Here is an 18,046-nt window from a genome sequence, read left to right as displayed (position 1 = left end):
AGCAATAACTAAGGTGAGAATTGAAGTTAATAAATTAGAGGTATTTAGTATATTGCAGAATTTAAGTGCAAACTCTGGTGTAGGTTTAGATGGAATATCAGCTCGTGTGTTGCTTGAATATGCAAAGGAATTGTCAACGCTTCTTACTTGGTTATTTAACTTAAGTTTGAACTCTGGTATGGTCCTCAGGGAGTGGAAGGAAAGTAAAGTAGTTCCTTTGCATAAAGGTTATCCTAAAACTGCGGTAGTTAATTACAGACCAATCACCATCTCAGGAGTGGTGGTAAAAGTATTGGAAAAGTTGGTTAAAGACAGAATTCAAGAATGGGTGGATCAGAATATGATACTCTATAGGGGCCAACATGGTTTTGTTAAAGGGCAATCCTGCCTTAGCAATTTATTAACTTTTTATAATAGAATGACATCTGAGTTGGACAAAGGCTACACAGTGGTACTTCTGAATTTTGCTAAGGCTTTTGACAGGATACCCCATGGAATACTGTTACACAAATTGGAACAGAGGGGGATGGATACTAATCTGGTGATATGGATAAGAGAATGGCTTAGGATGAGATACCAGAAAGTGGTATATGGACGAGCAGAGTCCAGGATGAGGCAGGTGACCAGTGGTGTGCCTCAGGGCTCTGTGCTTGGGCCGTTATTGTTTAATTTGTACATAAATGATATAGGAAATGGCTTAAAGGGAGATATTCAGTTCTTTGCTGATGATGGAAAGTTGGATAGCGCAATAAAAAATCAAGCTGATGTTGAGAGTTTACAGGATGATTTAAATAAGCTAGCAAAATGGGCAAAAGGTAATGGATGTCAGATCAGTATGGAAAAGTGTAAATGCATAACTTTAAGTTATGCATTTTGGAATTAAAAGATTACCAGCTGTGTACTACATTGATGGAACAGTACTCCAAGAGATTGATGAGGGGTGTTGGTGGATAGGGAGATGAAGTTCAGAGGATACATTGCTAAGGTGTCCAAGATTGCACATAGGATTACTAGGTTATTGAAGAGCGCACTAACATCAAGAGATGAAAAGGTTATTATTCCCCTTTATAAGGCATTGATACTTCCACATTTGGATTACTGTGCTCAAGTCTGGTCACCTGGCTTCCTTGGGGATGAGGAGGTTGTCGAGAGGGTTCAGAGAAGAATGACTAAGTTGGTGAGTGATGTAAAAAATGCTCCCTACATTATAAGATTGAGAGCTTGTGGATTGCAGAGGTTGGTTGATAGGCAGAGAAGAGGGGATATGATAGAAACATTTAAATTATTAAGAGGTTTTTATAAGATTGATGCAGGGAAAATATTTCAGCTGTGTGATAGTGATGGAAGAACAAGAGGTCATCCCTGGAAATTAAGGAAAAGTATGGTTAACAAGGGTGTGAGAACGAGGTTTTTCACCTGGAGGGTGGTGAATGAGTGGAATGCATTGCCTGACTCAGTTGTGAGTTCTATGTCTGTAAATGAATTCAAGAAGAGATATGGTAGATATTGTTTTGATAGTTTGGGTCTCCCACGATGAGTGTGCTGACTCCATGTAGATACATGTAATAATAATAATACCCACAAGTTGTGTATGACGGAGCCTTGTCTCAGAAAGGAAGGTGACCAGTGGCATGCCTCAGGGTTCTGTTCTTGAGCACTGTTGTTTAACTTATTTGTTAATGATATTTCATGTGGATTGACTGGGGATCTTCAAAGGTTTGCCAGTGGTGCAAAGTTAGGTAGAATTATCAGGAGTAATGCTGATTGACACCAGCATTACTCCTAATATAAATCATATAAAGCTCTGTACTATATTGGTGGAGCTGTACTTCAGGAAGTGGATGAGATTTGGAATCCTGGAGTGATGGTAGACAGTTGCCTGGGGGCATATTTCATGGGTTGCAAAGACTGCACGTTCTATTTATGCTATTATAAAAAGTACGTTGACATGTAGGGATAAGGATGTGATTGTGTCTCTATATAAGGCATTGGTCAGACCACATATTGTGCTCACATTTGGTCATCTAGTTTTCATTGTGATGTGGAAACACTGGAGAGGGTCCAAAGACGAATAACCAAAGTGAAATCAGGACGCTGGAGTATTGGTTATGAAAGGCATTTGAGAGAATGTGGGTTACAGAGGTTGGTGGATAGTTGGAAAAGAGAAGACATGATAGAGACCTTCAAGTTAGTTAAGGGATTTTATCAGATTAATACAGAAGAAGCTATAAAAAGAATGGATGTTAAGATGGGAAGAATGAGAGTCATCCCTGGAAGTTGTATAAAGATGTGGTGAAGAAGAGTGTGAGGAGTAGATTTTTTATGTGGAGAGTTGTGAATGGAATGCATTGCCTGAGTGCAAGTAGTGAAATAACTTCAATTTCATTATGGTAGACATGTTGCTGGTTGAGCGGGCCTCTCACGAGGCATCTGTGGATTCCATGAAGGTTACCAAATAGTAATAATAAAAATAAAATGTTATGATGAATTCTTCCTCTTATGTATTGATTTTTTAGAACAGTTTATGAACATGTTTATGTTGAAGGAACATGGTACTGTTAATAATGACAATAGATGTATGTACTGCACAGAAATATAGTTGGTGTTTAATCATTGTTATCAGCTTTGTTCTTTTCTCAAAGTTTTCCAAAAATATTTCTATATGTATTGTATTCATTTCCTCACCCTTTATGTCAATCTCTAATGATTCAAAAATTCTGCTACTTCCGCACTAGAATCCTCTATAGAACCATGAGTACAAATTAGTCTTAATTTCTAATTTTTTTTGAAATTTTTTCATGTCCCTATTTGAAATGGTTTGTCATTCAAGAAGATTCTGTTGCATTATTTATTATTTCATTATTTTCACTATTGCACAAATATATTGTGGTATGGTTATTATTTAACACCTAATTAAGAGTGGTGACAAAAGATAAGTAATTTTTTTTTTTTTTTGAATTTAGTTATTAATGTGAATATTTTGTAGTTTTTATGAGTGAGTGATGGATTGAGTTGGTTAGCTTTCAAGAGAAGTTGTATATTTTGGATTAGAGTAGATATTATCAATATGACATCATTGCATAATAGAACAATGGTAGCTAAGAAATCTTTGTTGGGCAAGTTTATTATGTGAAATTTTGTTCAGTGCAATGTGTGTGGGAAATGTATTTGTTGCAAAAGGTGAAATTTTATGGTAGAAAGCAAGATGGATGAGCAAATATATAGGAAGTATTAGTAAGTGCCAGTTGTGTTGAGAGTGTAAAACATTTTTAATAATTAATCAAAATAGAGTTGAAAATATTGACAAAAGGGAGGAAATTAATGTGCTAGCAATACTGTTGATGAAAGTGGAGTGTTGGAAAATTAGGAGAACAAAGAGGCACTCATAAATTCCCCCTTTTTTTCTTTTTTTTTTTAATTTGTAATTTTCAACTGCATATGCAGATCTTTTGTCAACCAGTACTAAGCTTTTTAATTGTTAGTTTATTATTAACTTGTAGGATTTAAATATGTATATAGATATATAGATATATATATATATATATATATATATATATATATATATATATATATATATATATATATATATATACATACATACATTTATATTTTTAGGGCATATTCTTTTGACATATCAAAGCCAGTGGAATTGTGTCGATAGAAATATCTGCAGTAATTCTAAAAAGCATATGTATACTGCTCCAGGTAAATTTTAAATTATTTTGTTTCATATTAATATATCTCCTCACTTGACCTCATCCCTTCATTTCTTTCTCCTTCGTATCTTTGACTACAGTCTATAAAACTCACTGTTGAAAATTTAGTAGTAATAATAATTTGATTTAATGTAATGCTGTATGGCTTGTTTACTTCCCAGCAGTTAGGAATGTGGCAGGTATGAGACTGGGGAGTGCACATCTGCATAAAATGTAAGAAATGGAAAGAGATGATTGATATGAACATCAGCATAATAGATTTAATAATAGTGTGTCAGAAATGAGCGAATGCCAATAGAGACAGACAGCATGATTGTGGTTGAGGAGGATGAGTGTCGTGTGGAAAGGGAGATAAGCTTAAGGAGTGTAGTAGATTTGGAGAAGTTGATGATTGGATGGTTAAATGACAAGCAAGACTAGGTTATTTGGAAGAGGGGGGGGGGGAGAGAAGTGGAACATATGAAGAATAAGTCAGGAGTATGAAAGCAAAGACTGGGAAGTTTAGCTGATGTGAAGTGAACAAGAGTTGGAATTAGAGAGAATTATGGGAATGATAGAAGGAGAGAAAATAGGAGAACCAGGGGAAGACAAGATATTGCAGGAGCCAAGGATGTAGTGATGACAGGAAGGCAGGTAAGTGGGGGTGCAGAGAGAGAGAGAGAGAGAGAGAGAGATTGGGATGCAGATAAGTAAGTTTCACTCAAAACAAAGTTGAATGAAAAAGGGTACACAATTTGGTGTTAAATGGATGACAAACAATATCAAATGGGAACTGCAGGTAAAAAAGAGGTTATGTAAGATATATAAGGAGAGGGATGGAGACCAGATACATGAAGCTGCCGTAGCGCAATTGGAAGAATAGTGGAGCATTGCACCCTTCAGTTGTAAAAGACCTGTCCTCCTGGGTTCGATTCTCGTTATAACGAGAGGAATCCTTATGTGGGCTTTTTCAGTTGAAGGTGAGTTAACCGATCTCATATGGTGGTAGCAGGGATTTTTCTTCCAGAAACTCGGGTTTTTCATCCCGCATAGAGACAAATCGACCTTCAGAACATACGCAATTTACAGACAAAAAAATACTGTTGTTGATGATGATGGGGATAGATGGTGTTGATGGTAGTAGTCGTAGTTAGAGAATTAAGTAGTGGAGAGGATGAGATGTATTTAGCGAAGTAATGTGCCCTCCCAGGATGAGCTCTTGGACTCCCTGGAGGGTGTCACATAATAATGATGATGAAGAATATGACTCAGGTTACAAGTGACTAGTATGGTAAGGAAGACAAAACTGAATATTAGAAGAGATAGGCCCTGAGATCCAAAGAAAATCTTGAGGAATTCTTTCATTATGTGGCCAGTAGGAGGAGAAATGATTCTGGAAGAATGACACTGTTAGACAAAAATGGGAGAAGCATGACTGATGCAGAAGACATAGTGAAGTTTAATAATCACTTTATTTGGATATTACTATATCCTGGAAATGTAAGTATTGTTACTAGAGGGGGGTTTGGGGAGGCTTCAAGGTTTAGAAGTACATGAAAAGAATCTGTTTTAAATACTGAGTACTTTGTATCACTAAAGCAATGAAACTTGATGGGATTTCAACATGTGTTTTAGAGAATGTGCTAAAGAACTGACAGTTCCATTACTTTTCAGTGAGAGTCTTGCTACAGTAAAGGTGCCAAGGATTGGAAGGTGAGTAAGATAGTGCTGTTGCATAAAGATGGTGGTAGAATGGAAGTGTCAAACTGTAGACTAATATTTATTTCTTCTGTAGTTAAGATTTTGGAGAAATTAGTGAGATATCGTATACAGCATTGGGCTGACAAGATTAATGTTATCTTTTAGGGTCAGCATGGATTTGTTAAGGGGTACCTTTTATGATAAAGTAACAAGAGCAGTTGATAAGGAATAGGGTGCCACATGATAAGCTGATATTTAAGTCACACCATATGGGTCTTGATGTTAGGTTAGTGAATTGGATTGGCTGTCAAATAGATATCAGAGAGTTGTTCATGAGGAACTGGTATAAAAGAAGCAGAAAGTTACAAGTGGGGTTTTACAGGACTCAGTACTGGGAACTGTATTGTTTAACTTGTATATCAATGACATTGTCAATGGAGTGCAGGGAGATGTTCAGTTGTTTGCTGATATGTGAAGTTGAGGAGGGTTATTAGTAATAGTGCAGATGTAGGTGTGGTAGCTCTTCAGGAGGATGAGTTGAATAAGCTGGATGGATGGATGGATGGGAAAATGAATGGGTATCAGTTTAATTCAAATAAATGTAAGATCTTTAAGTTTGGGATCCATTGATGGGAGGTTTCATACTCTGGAAGTGGAGGAGGTGTAGAACATTGGGGTGATGATTGATAGAAACTTGCAGTTTAGGGGACATATCGCAAAGTTAACCCAGGGGATTGTTCAATACTGAGAAGGATGCTGACCAGCAAATGAAGAGTGATAATGATGTAGAAGCATATAATGAAAATGATATCAGTTATACTTATCTTTGTCTATTTCCATATTTAATTTGCCATCCTGACCAAAAATTGCACCTAAATATCTGAATTATTTTGCTTCATGTAAACTTATGTGCAAGAAGATCATTCACTTTGTCTACTGTTATTCATCATCTGCATGGATTACATTATAAAGGAAAATTCTTTAAACCTGATATTAAAACTGGGTCCTCAGTTTATAATGCAGTTGATATTTTCATGTCCTGCCTCTTTTTATAGCCGATTTTCATGCCGAATTTATTAAAGCAGTTATTCAGTTTACTTAAGGAATCTGCAAACTTGTACGATTTATGTAAGAGTGTTACATAATCTGCATTACTTTTATTTAATTACAAATCATAGTAATATTTACCAGAAGGAAGACTATACTTCTCAGGAAGAAAAGATAACATGCACAGAGAAGGAGTTGCATTATTAATTGAAAAGAAACTTACACACTCAGTAATTGAAATAAAACCAGTGTCTCCTAGAATAATCACAGCCAAACTTCAAGCAAAAGAAAAAGGTCAAACAATTAAAATAATCCAAATATATGCACCAGACAGTAACGATTCAGAGGAAGAAATAGAAAATGTCTATGAAGAACTACAACAGGAAATAGATAATCCCAAAAATAAAGAACTCATGATAGTGATGGGAGATTTTAATGCTAAAATAGGACAGCTCACAGCAGACAAAAAAGACGTGATGGGGAAATTTGGATATGGAGAGCTTAACGACAGAGGAGAACAATTACTCCACTTCTGTAAAACAAACGATTTAATGATTACAAACATATTATTCTATAAACGCCCTAATAATAAATATACAGGGACATCCCTAGATGGTAATATAAAGAACTGCATAGACTATATCATCATAAACAAAACAGTGGAAAAGATCAGTAAATAATGTACGAACATTAAGAAGTTTTGATTTCGACACTGACCATGAAATATTAACTGCCAAAGTGAAGATAAAATTCAAGGAAAAACACTATCAGAAAAGAAGAAAACATCAACCTATCAAAACTAAAAGATAGCTCAAGCAGAAGTCGATTTTTAGAACAGATGTGCTTGAAATTAAAATCCTCCATCTTCCAGAACAGCAGAAAATACTGGGAAAAAGGAAAAGAAACATGTTATCAATTGCAAAAGACACTCTAGGTACCAAACCCAAAATAAACAAACAGTGGATAATCCAAGAAATTGTAGCTACAATAGAATTGAAAAGAGAGACCAAGATATTTGTAAACCAACAAAACAATGAAGAGAATAAAGAAAAATACAGGGCACTAAAAAATAAAGTTGATAACCTATGCAAAAGAAAGCCAAAGAAAAATAGTTAGAAGAAAAAGCTAAGAAATGCCAAGAAGCATACCAACAAAACAACCTAAAAGTCTTCCATGATACTGTAAGAGAAATTACAAAGGAATTGTCAGCAAAAGCAGTAACAATGATAAACAACATGATGACTGAAACCGGGATTATTGAAGATATAAGAAAAATCTGGTCAAACCATTTTAAGACTATCTTCCACCAAAACAAAAATACAATGCCAACAATGGAAGAAAATAATGACCATCCAAAAATTTTACGAGAAGTTAGATACGCAATAAAACAGATGAAAAACAATAAAGCACCAGGCATTGATACTATCCCTACTGAACTGTGGTCATATGGAGGCAGCATATCAATAGAATATTTAACAACCCTATTCAATAAAATCCTACAAACAGGAGAGATCCCAGATGACTGGAGAACTGGAAAGATCATCCTAATATACAAGAAAGGAGACAAAAGAGACTTCAGAAATTACAGACCAATCAATTTACTCTCCTACACCTATAAAATATTCATAAGAATTATATAAAATAGATTAAAAAACACCTATGAAGAAATGATAGGCATAGAACAAGCTGGTTTCTGAGGAAACTATTCAACAATAGACCAAATTTTCACATTGCACCAACTAGCAGAGTTCAGCTGGGAAGACCATAAAGAACTATATTGTTGTTTTATAGAATTTAAACAAGCTTTTGATAGCATCAACAGAGAAATCCTTCTTAAAATTCTACTAGAAAAAGCAATAGACAAATATATAATACAGTTTCTGATAAAATATTACTCTAAGACAAATGCAATAATTCAAAAGGATATTCTCACAACAGAACCCATAGAGACCCAAAAAGGAGTAATACAAGGATGCCCATTATCCCCATGCCTATTAAACATATATCTAGAAGAAGTTGTAAAGAAGACAATAGACAATGAGCCTGAAATCAATGTCAATGGTTTGAACATAAATAATATCAAATATGCAGATGATCTCCAGAATCTCCTCTCTTTTTTCTCTTCTCTTTTCTTAACTTTTCTTAACTGTCCAGGCTTCTGCGTGGACAGCTAAGAAAAAAGAGGAGAAAAAACTGCGGGCATTTGAAATGAAATGCTTAAGAAAAATAAATAGAAAAGAAAACAAACAGCATAGTTAGACAAGAATTATTGTATAAAAAGGCAATAATAGAAAAAATTAGAAAAAAACAACAACTGAGATGGTTTGGCCACACTGTACACATGGACGCAGACAGACTTCCTAACGTCCTAATCAGTACTTTTCCAACTGAAAAAAGAAGACCTGGAAGACCAAGAATTACCTGGTTGAAATTAATGAAGAACATCTCGGGATGCAGAACATATAAAGAACTTTTTCGAACAGCAAGGAATAGAGAAGACTGGAAGATCCTGCTCAAGAGAAGACTCAACCCGTCTTAGACGGAAGAGAAGAAGAGAGAAAGTAATGTTTCTTGCTGATTTTCATATATTTATAGTATTTGATCTATTTCTGGATATTTTGTTGGAATACTGTTAATATTAAAGTAGTATTGTAAAATAGCACCAAGACTCAAAAGAACATTACAGCAATAACAAAGAGGAATGTTAGTGAAATTGTTAACAAGGTGACTTGCCCCACTGATCAGAATTATGCTATTTTTGAAACTTATCAAGTATGAATTAACTTTGGACATATCTGGACTAAAACAAATTATTAGATGGATGATGAGGGAATTAGAAAAAGTTGAAAAGCAGTTAGAGAGGAATTGGAAGGAGAAGAAGGGTAAGCAGCAAAAGGTGAAACAAAGAAGCACTGAATCAGGTAAGATTTTACATATAGATAATCAGGTAGGTAAAATTGATTATAAGGGGGGGAAAAATAAAAGATATTATATGGTATGGAGATTCAGTCATAAAATGTGCAATTGATGATGGTGTGACTGTGACTACTTAAAGTTTTCCAGATGCTAAAACAAAAAAAAAATGAATGAATGAATATAATGAGTTAAGAAAGGACTATAAGAAGAAGTGAGAGTGAAGAGTGAAAAAGTTAAATAGTTATTATGTTACCTAAGTATAATGCAGAATTAAGAAGAAAGACTATGATAGCAAGTAATTTGATAAATATGCTGCATAGAAAAATGGTTGTGAGTATTTAGACACGTAGGATGAGTTTGACAGTAGCATGGATTTGTATAAGAGGAATGGCCTACACCTAAATGCATATGGTATGAGGAATCTGGAAAAAAAAATATAAATTTTCCAGATTCAATAACGATATATATCTGTCTGTCTGACACACATACTGTTTCCTTTGCAAGAAAAGGTATTTCTGAATCAGTTTTTTGTGCTGATTTCAAATGTGTTTTTAAAATTTTACCATCATGTACCATTCTGGAGGAAAACAATAGGCCCTGTATCAGCTGTCATTGTCTATTGTGATACAATCGCATTCTGCTGTTTTTGCATCAACCATGCTTATATAACATAGATGGTCTAATGGAGTCCAATGGCATTTAACATACACATACACCATCTGAATGGAGAGTTTTAATTGATTTATCAAAATCCAGTCTTAAACTATTCTTCTTCACAATGGAGCTTATATCCATCCATCCCAATAGCCCATTCGGTTACTATGAAGGAAACATACAAAAACATGAAAATTGTGCTGGGAAACATTAATTATGATGCCTACAAGTGGAACATCTGTGCTGATCTTAAAGTCATTGCCATTTTGCTTGGGTAACAAATTGGATGCATTAAGTACCATTGCTTCCTATGTGAACGGAGCAGCAGGACCAAGAGTAATCATTATGTTGTTAAACAGTGGCCTTTGCATACAAATTTGATAAATTTCTATCTCTAGCAATGTTAAACATGTACTATTGGTAGAGATAGAAAAAATCTATTTGCCACCACTTCACATCAAACTTGGATTCATGAAAAACTTTGTGAAAGCAGTGAATCAGGAAGAAGCAGGGTTTCAGTATTTGAAACAAAAATTTCCAAAAATAAGTGATGCAGGAGAACATTTTCATTGTGCTAGAAATTAGATTGTTAATGAACAATCCCAAATTTGAAAAAGTTCTAAACTAAAAGCAAGCTAATGCATGGACACATTTTAAATTAGTTGCAGAAAACTTTTTTGGGCAACCACAAATCTTCAAATTACAAAGAAATTGTTTCTTCTACGCTTAAAGCATATCATGACATGGGATGCAAGAGGTCTCTGAAAATACACTTTCTGGATTCACATCTAGACTTTTTCCCAGAAAATCTAAGATCCATAAGGGGTGAACAAAGAGGTTTCGTCAGCAGATTATGAGAATGGAAGGCAGGTATAAGGGGAAGTGGAGTCATGCTATGTTACCTGATTATTCTTGGGATCTGAAACAGAAAACACCAAGTTCATCTTATAAAATGAACTTGGTGTTGAAGAAGCCATTAGGGACAATCATTCTAGTTGACTTTATTTTTTGTTGCCTCTCTGCATGTGATATTACTAATAGTGTTTATATCATAAAAATGAATAGACTTGTTTCTCAAAAACTATATGAGATAGGAAAATATTAAAAACATATTTGGAATCAGCATGAGAAATTGAGTAAGAATCACACACAGATGGAAAGGAAACAAAAAAAAAAAGTTAAAATTTGTCTGACAGTTAATACTGTGTTAATGACAGTTGATGAGAGTGTTCATGCAATTTGAACTTATTATGCACATGCAAGGATGTCAGCATAAGTAAAGCATTAGATAAGAATATAGACTGCAAGGGGTCAAGCTGATTCATACAGACTACAGAAGTTAGTATACAAAAGAGCATACAGGTAACTTATTATATCTATATGTGGATGCCAGGTATATCAGAAACAAAGGGTTGAGTTTGTTGCCTTGATAATTACATTGGGACCTCAGATTATAGACATTAGTGGGACCTAGCTATCAGAGGCAGATATTATTATTATTATTACCCCAAGACCTCATGGAGTTAAAGGCTCATCTGGGAGGTCCTTTTATCACACACACACACACACACACACACACACACACACACACACACACACACACACACACACACACACACACACATCTCATCATACCCTGTCTTAAACACACTCAAACTCCTTGCAGACACCACACTCTCAGGCAAGGCATTCCAATCATTCACAACTCTGCATGAAAAAAACCTGCCTCTCACTCCCCCTACTCACACCCTCTTTATCCAGTTTCCAGGGATGACCTCTGATTCTCCCCTGATCTCCCACTATTCTCTATAGAACTTCTCCACCATTGATCCTATAACAACCCCTTACCAACTTGGTCTCTATCATATCTCCCCTCTTCCTCCTGTCCACCAGACTCTGCAACTTACATCTTCTCAATTTTTCCTCGTACTTGACATTCCAGAGGTCAGAAACTATCTTAGTCAGTCACCTTTGGACTTTTCCGACATCTGTTCATCCTTCTGACAACCTGGTGACCAAATCTGGGCACAATAGTCCATGTGGCCTAATCAAAGCCTTATACAACAGAACAAGAATCTCCCTACTTCTACACGTCAGTGTCCTCCGCATCATTCCCACAAGCCTTTGTGTTGTCTTCACAATTTTGGCTATGTGTCCCCTAAATTTTCAATTCCTTATCCACTATCAACCCCAGATCTCTTATTTCCTCTACCTCCAACAATATATTCTCACCAAACATAAATTCTGCATCCCATCTTTGTTTTCCAAATTTTAAAACTTTACATTTTGCAACATTGAACTCACATCCCCATTTCCATACCCAATCACTCAATTTATTCAAGTCTTCTTGTAAGGCCACAGCATCTTCACTACTCTTTATGGTTCGTCCCAACTTTGCACCATCTGCAAACAACGGAATATCTCCATCCAAATCTTTGCCAATATCATTAATATACAAGTTAAACAGTAATGGCCCTAAAACAGACCCCTGAGGCACTCCACTAGTGACTTTCCTTTTCCTGGATATCGCACCCCCATACACAACTTGTTGATAACTATCAGATATCCAGTCTCCAATTCAATGCACTAGTCTAATATCCAACCCCATCTGCTCTAGTTTGACTGTCAACTTATCATGAGGTACGCTATCAAAAGCCTTTGCGAAATCCAAGTATATTACTGTGTATCCTTCTCCTCTGTCCAAGGAAGCAGTCACTTTATTGTAATAAGTAAGTAGATTACTAAAACATGACCTCCCTTTAGCAAATCCATGCTGTCCATCAAAGATGATACCATTGTTGTCAACCCAACTCTGGATCCTAGTTCTCACAACTTCTCCAACAACTTAACCACAACACCTGACACACAGATAGGCTTATAGTTTGATGCTTGAGTTCGATCACCTCCTTTATGAAGTGGCATGATCTTGCCCTCCTTCCACTCCTTAGGAACTTGACCAAGTGCAAAATTCTTATTAAAAAAATATGTCAAGGCAGGTGTCAACTCCCTGGCACAAAAATCTTTCAGAATACACGGTGATATATTATCAAGTCCCACAGCCTTGTTTACATCTAGTTTACTCAACTCCCCAAACACCTATTGCTCACTTACAGTCAGTCTCTCCTCCCCATCATCTACTGCTCTCAATCTCTCCATGAAGTCACATTCACAAGATTGAAAGATCTTTATGAACTGCTCATTAAATATCTCCACCACACATTCTGCAACAGCTGTCTTTATACCATTTTCTCCAATCAATATCATCCTCCCATAATCATTCTTTCTTTTGCTGCCTACATATCGAAAGAACTCCCTAGGATTCTTTTTGGCTTCATTAGCTAACTGCTGTTCATACCTCTCTTTGGCTACTCTATACTAACTGATGTTGAATGTACAGGGTATACTGTATTTTTAGGAAGGATGGACAGGATAGGAAAGAAGGAGGAGGAAGTGTGCAGCTAATGATATTGGATGATTTGAGTCCATTTAAGATAGAAAAGCTATGACTACCATACTAGTAAGAATTTTTAATGTGTTAGTGACTTTGAAATAATCTTATGTGAGGGAAGAGTCTATTTAATACACAGTGGAGTGTTATTACAGACCTACCAGATCAGTTGCTAGTGATGATGAAATGCATTACCAGATAAGCATGATGAGTGTGAAACATTTTGATTACTTTAATTATCCAAACATTGATTGGGTAGTGGTGAAATTTCATGAGAAGAATGAAATCAAAGTTATTGAGCTGTTGCAACTTTCTCAAGCAGCATGTGACAGAAGGAACTCAAAGTCAAAGAATGTTAGATCTGATTAGAGTGTCAGAAGGGATTTTAGCTAAATATGTGACATTTCTGCCTCCAGTTGGTGACAGTGGTCATACTGTACTAACTTAGGAAGTGGCTAAGTTTATGGATATTCCACAGAAAAGGTTACATTCTGAACTACAAAGTAGGAAATTATGATCCACTAAGGGGAGTACCCTAGTTTCTTTTCCATGGTATCATTTGCTAGATGAGAAGGTTATCAACATGTGAAGCATTTAAATATACTTGAATGCTGCAATATCATACTGTGTCTCTAGAGTTCAAAGAATAAATAGGATAGGAATAAAATGGATGAGTATTCTTATTAAGCAAGAGATTCTTAAAATAAAGATGTGGCAGAAGGAATACCATGTGCATGAAGATGATATCAGTTCTGAAAATTATAAGTTAAGCAGGCCAGAAGAGTTACAATTGTGTATGGAATGCCAAATCTGAATATGAAAATAAACTGCAAGCTAAAGACAACACAAAAGAATTCTGTTGTTATGCTGCAAGTAAAAGATAAAATGATGTGAAAGAATCTCTACTGAATGCAGAAGATATTGTCAGCTAATGAGTTTCTATTTGGCTAACAGCTATTGTCCTGGTGCATGCAACTTTGCATCCTCAAAACTCAGGACAGCAAATCTGTGCACATTAGTCCAGGTATAGTCATAGTCCAGTGGTGTTCAACCCGTCGATCGTGATCGATAGGTCGATCTCGTTTATTCCTCCTTACTTACAAATTTAATTAAAACTGAAAACATAATATTTTATTTATCATTATTTTGTATTATTTTTTAATTCTCTTTAAGTGTACTGCGATTGTTTATTTATTTTTTGTTAAAATTCCATTGTATAAAACCCTGATCAGACCACACTTGGACTATTGTTCTCAGATTTGGTCCCCAGGATTCGAAGGGGATAAATTAACTGTGAAAGGGTACAAAGGTGGATAACGACGATGGTTTCAGAACTGTACAATGATAATTATGAGGATCGGCTGAGGCAATGTGGACTGCAGAGTTTGGTGGATAGAAGAAAGAGAGGTGATATGATTGAGACTTTTAAACTGTTGAGAGGTTACAGGGTTGACACTGGGGAGTTCTTTCACTTGGTTGAACAGCGGGAAGGAGTGATGACAAGAGGCCATCCCTGGAAGTTACGAAAGGAAACTGTGAGCAAGAGGGTGAAGAGTGGTTTCTTTGCATGTGGGGTAGTTGAACCATGGAATGCATTGCCTGATGGAGTGGTGAGAGCGAGAACAGTTGATGAGTTCAAGGAATGGTATGATGGACTTTGTGTTTCTTAGGCGGGACCTCCCCTCGACGAGTCTTGATAGACTTTGTGTTTCTTAGGAAGGACCTCCCACGATGAGTCTTTTGACTCCATGGAGGCCTGAATAATAATAATAATAATAAAAATTGTCAAATCAGTAATTTTCTTATAAGTCCGGGTAAATGAATTAATTTGGATCAGTGGAAGTCAAACAGCGAGCCGAGTGAATACGATTATAAGCACAGCACATCGTATGCGTTTCATTTATAATCATGTTTACGCATAACTACATCACACACTTCCCACTACCCACTGTTAGAATTTCATTTGAGTTCCAATTGCTCTAAATTTATCGTTGGATTTACCATTATTTTGTTCGCTAATTGATAAGTTATAAAAATTTGTTTATTTTAATAAAATATTTAAAAGTTTTTTTTTTTTTTAATTTGAGGATAATCATGAGTATATCAAAGAAATCGAAGACGTATCATTTTCACAAGGAATGGAAAATGGATTATTTCTTTACAATGGTAAATGGAAAGTGTTGTTGTTTGATTTGTAATTCATCTATAGCACTTCCAAAAAAAGGTAATATTGAGAGAGATTTTCGATCGCTACATGCAAAATATGATGAAGATTTTCCCAAAAATTCCAAAATACGTGAATCAAAAATTATAAATTTAAAGGCAGGAGTTTCTGGAGAACAAAATATGATTTTGAAAGTAATAAATAAACTAATATCAGCCACTATTGCATCTTTGAAAGTGTGTCATTTATTAGCAAAAGCAAAAAATCCTTTTACTGATGGAATGTTAATAAAAGAATCGTTTCTTGCAGCAGCAAAATCTTTATTTTCTGATTTTAAAAATAAAAATGAAATCATTTCGAATATTAAAGATTTACAACTTTCCAGAACAACAGTTATGGGAAGAGTTGAAATTTTAAGTGCTGATCTGAATACTCAGTTAATGTCAGACATTCACCAGTGTTGCGTTTTCATTACAATTTGATGAATCAAACGACTTCACTGATACTGCTCAGTTAATGATATTTATTTGCTTTCAAGATTTCAAGATTTTTCAAGTAAAGAAGAACTTTTGAAAATTGTACCATTGTTGGGAAGGACTAGGGAAGAAAACATTTTTTTGGCATTTGATGAATTTGTGAAACAACACAAACTTCCACTTTTTAAACTTGTGTCTATTACTACTGATGGTTCTCCTGCAATGATAGGTAATAAATCAGGCTTCATTTCATTATGTAAAAACGATGACAAATATCCAGATTTTTTAATGTACCACTGTATTATCCACCAACAAGTACTGTGTAGTAAAAGATTAAACACAAAAGATGTTTTGGATATTACATTTAAAATTGTAAATTCTGTACGAGGAAAAGCCCTGCATTGGCGATTATTTAAATTATAGGCAGATGATGATAGGGAACTTCTGTTGTACAATAATGTTCGCTGGCTTAGCAGAAGTAAATTTTTAGAAAGATTTCTTGTATTAATTAACGATATAAAAATTTTCTTGATGAGAAAGGAGATATTTATCCACGATTGAGTGATAAAAGATGGTTGTTACACTTTTCAATTTAGTAGATTTCTGTACAAAATTAAGCAATTTAAATTTAGAGTTACAAGGTAGAGATAAAAATTTAATTGACATGTTAAGTTCAATAAAAAGTTTCCAACAATACTTACTTTTATTAAAGAAAAATATAAATGACCACGAATTTAGACATCTCCCATATTTATTAAAATTTTTTGAACAAAATCAAGAAATTATTATTATTATTATTGTTTCGGGAAACTCCAAGGAGTCGACAGACTCATCGAGGGAGGCCCTAACATCATGTCAAGAACAACTATTCAACATTCACACAGTATCTATCATACCTTGCCTTGAACTCATTCACGGTCGTAGCACCCACAACAGACTCTGGAAGCTTATTCCACTCATTTACCACTCTCCAAGTAAAAAACCTAGCTCTAACACCCCTGCTAACTACATTCTTGCCCAGCTTCCATGTATGACCCTTAGTCCTCCCACCAGCAGTCCTGTTCTCAAAAATATCTTCTGGATTAATCTTATAGAAACCCTTCAGTAATTGAAATGTCTCAATCATATCATCCCTTTTCCACCTATCGACCAATTTTTGCAACCCACAAATCTTCAACCTGTTCTCATAAGGTTCATTCCACAGACCTGCTATCATCTTGGTCACTCGTCTCTGGATCCTCTCCCCCTCCTTCCCATCAAGAAGAAACCCTGGCGCCCATATCTGGGCACAGAAGTCCAGATGGGGTCTTATCAAGGCTCGATACAGAGGAACAACAACTTGTTCGTCTCTGCATGTTAAAGTATTTTTCAGAAGCCAAGTGATTTGGTGAGCTGTTTTAGTTACTTTTGCAATGTGCCCCCTAAACTTCAACTCCCTATCCACCAACACTCCCAAATCCCTGGCCTCATCAATCACCTGGAGTATGGTTCCACCAATGCGATATACTGCTGCTATTCTTTTCACCCCAAAGTGCATAACCTTACACTTTGCCACATTAAATTGACATCCATTTTTCCTAGCCCAGTCCTCCAAACTATCCAAATCATCCTGTAAAAGTTTGACATCCTGTGCACTCACAATTGCTCTACCCAACTTTGCATCATCAGCAAACAAGTGAACCCTTCCTCTCAGATCCTTTCCAATATCATTGATGAACAAATTGAAAAGCAGTGGTCCAAGAACAGAGCCCTGAGGCACTTTACTAGTCACAAGACGTCTTTTAGACTCCACTCCTGAATAAACCACTCTTTGATATCTCTCCTTCAACCACCCTCCTATCCATCCCACCAACCCTATATCTATACCCATCTGCTCCAGTTTACTGATTAGGGTTCCATGTGGTATCCTATCAAAGGCCTTGGCAAGGTCCAGTAGTATCACTGT

At 35.7% G+C, this 18,046-nt stretch overlaps 1 protein-coding gene across 2 annotated transcripts in view; it reads left to right on the top strand.

Annotated features, from left to right (window-relative positions):
- Window positions 1-18,046, top strand: part of LOC150102584 (inactive ribosomal protein S6 kinase delta-1) — a 519,967-nt gene that overhangs the window by 377,737 nt on the left and 124,184 nt on the right. Inside the window, exon 13 of one of the 2 annotated variants that reach the window (XR_016548936.1) lies at window positions 3,616-3,638. Coding sequence is in view for 1 of the 2 variants with exons in the window: in XM_090399211.1 (XP_090255337.1) it covers window positions 3,616-3,705 (90 nt within the window). In the remaining variant the exon portion in view is untranslated. Of the gene's footprint in view, window positions 1-3,615; window positions 3,706-18,046 lie in introns of those variants that run through there. The other variant, XM_090399211.1, reaches the window with a different exon arrangement.

The sequence above is a fragment of the Typopeltis vanoorti genome, chromosome 10 (genome assembly GCF_054136105.1).
Source record: "Typopeltis vanoorti isolate ZY-2024b chromosome 10, IOZ_Tvanoo_1.0, whole genome shotgun sequence".
NCBI classification, from domain to species: domain Eukaryota; kingdom Metazoa; phylum Arthropoda; class Arachnida; order Uropygi; family Thelyphonidae; genus Typopeltis; species Typopeltis vanoorti.
This window is presented reverse-complemented; position numbering and strand designations above follow the sequence as displayed.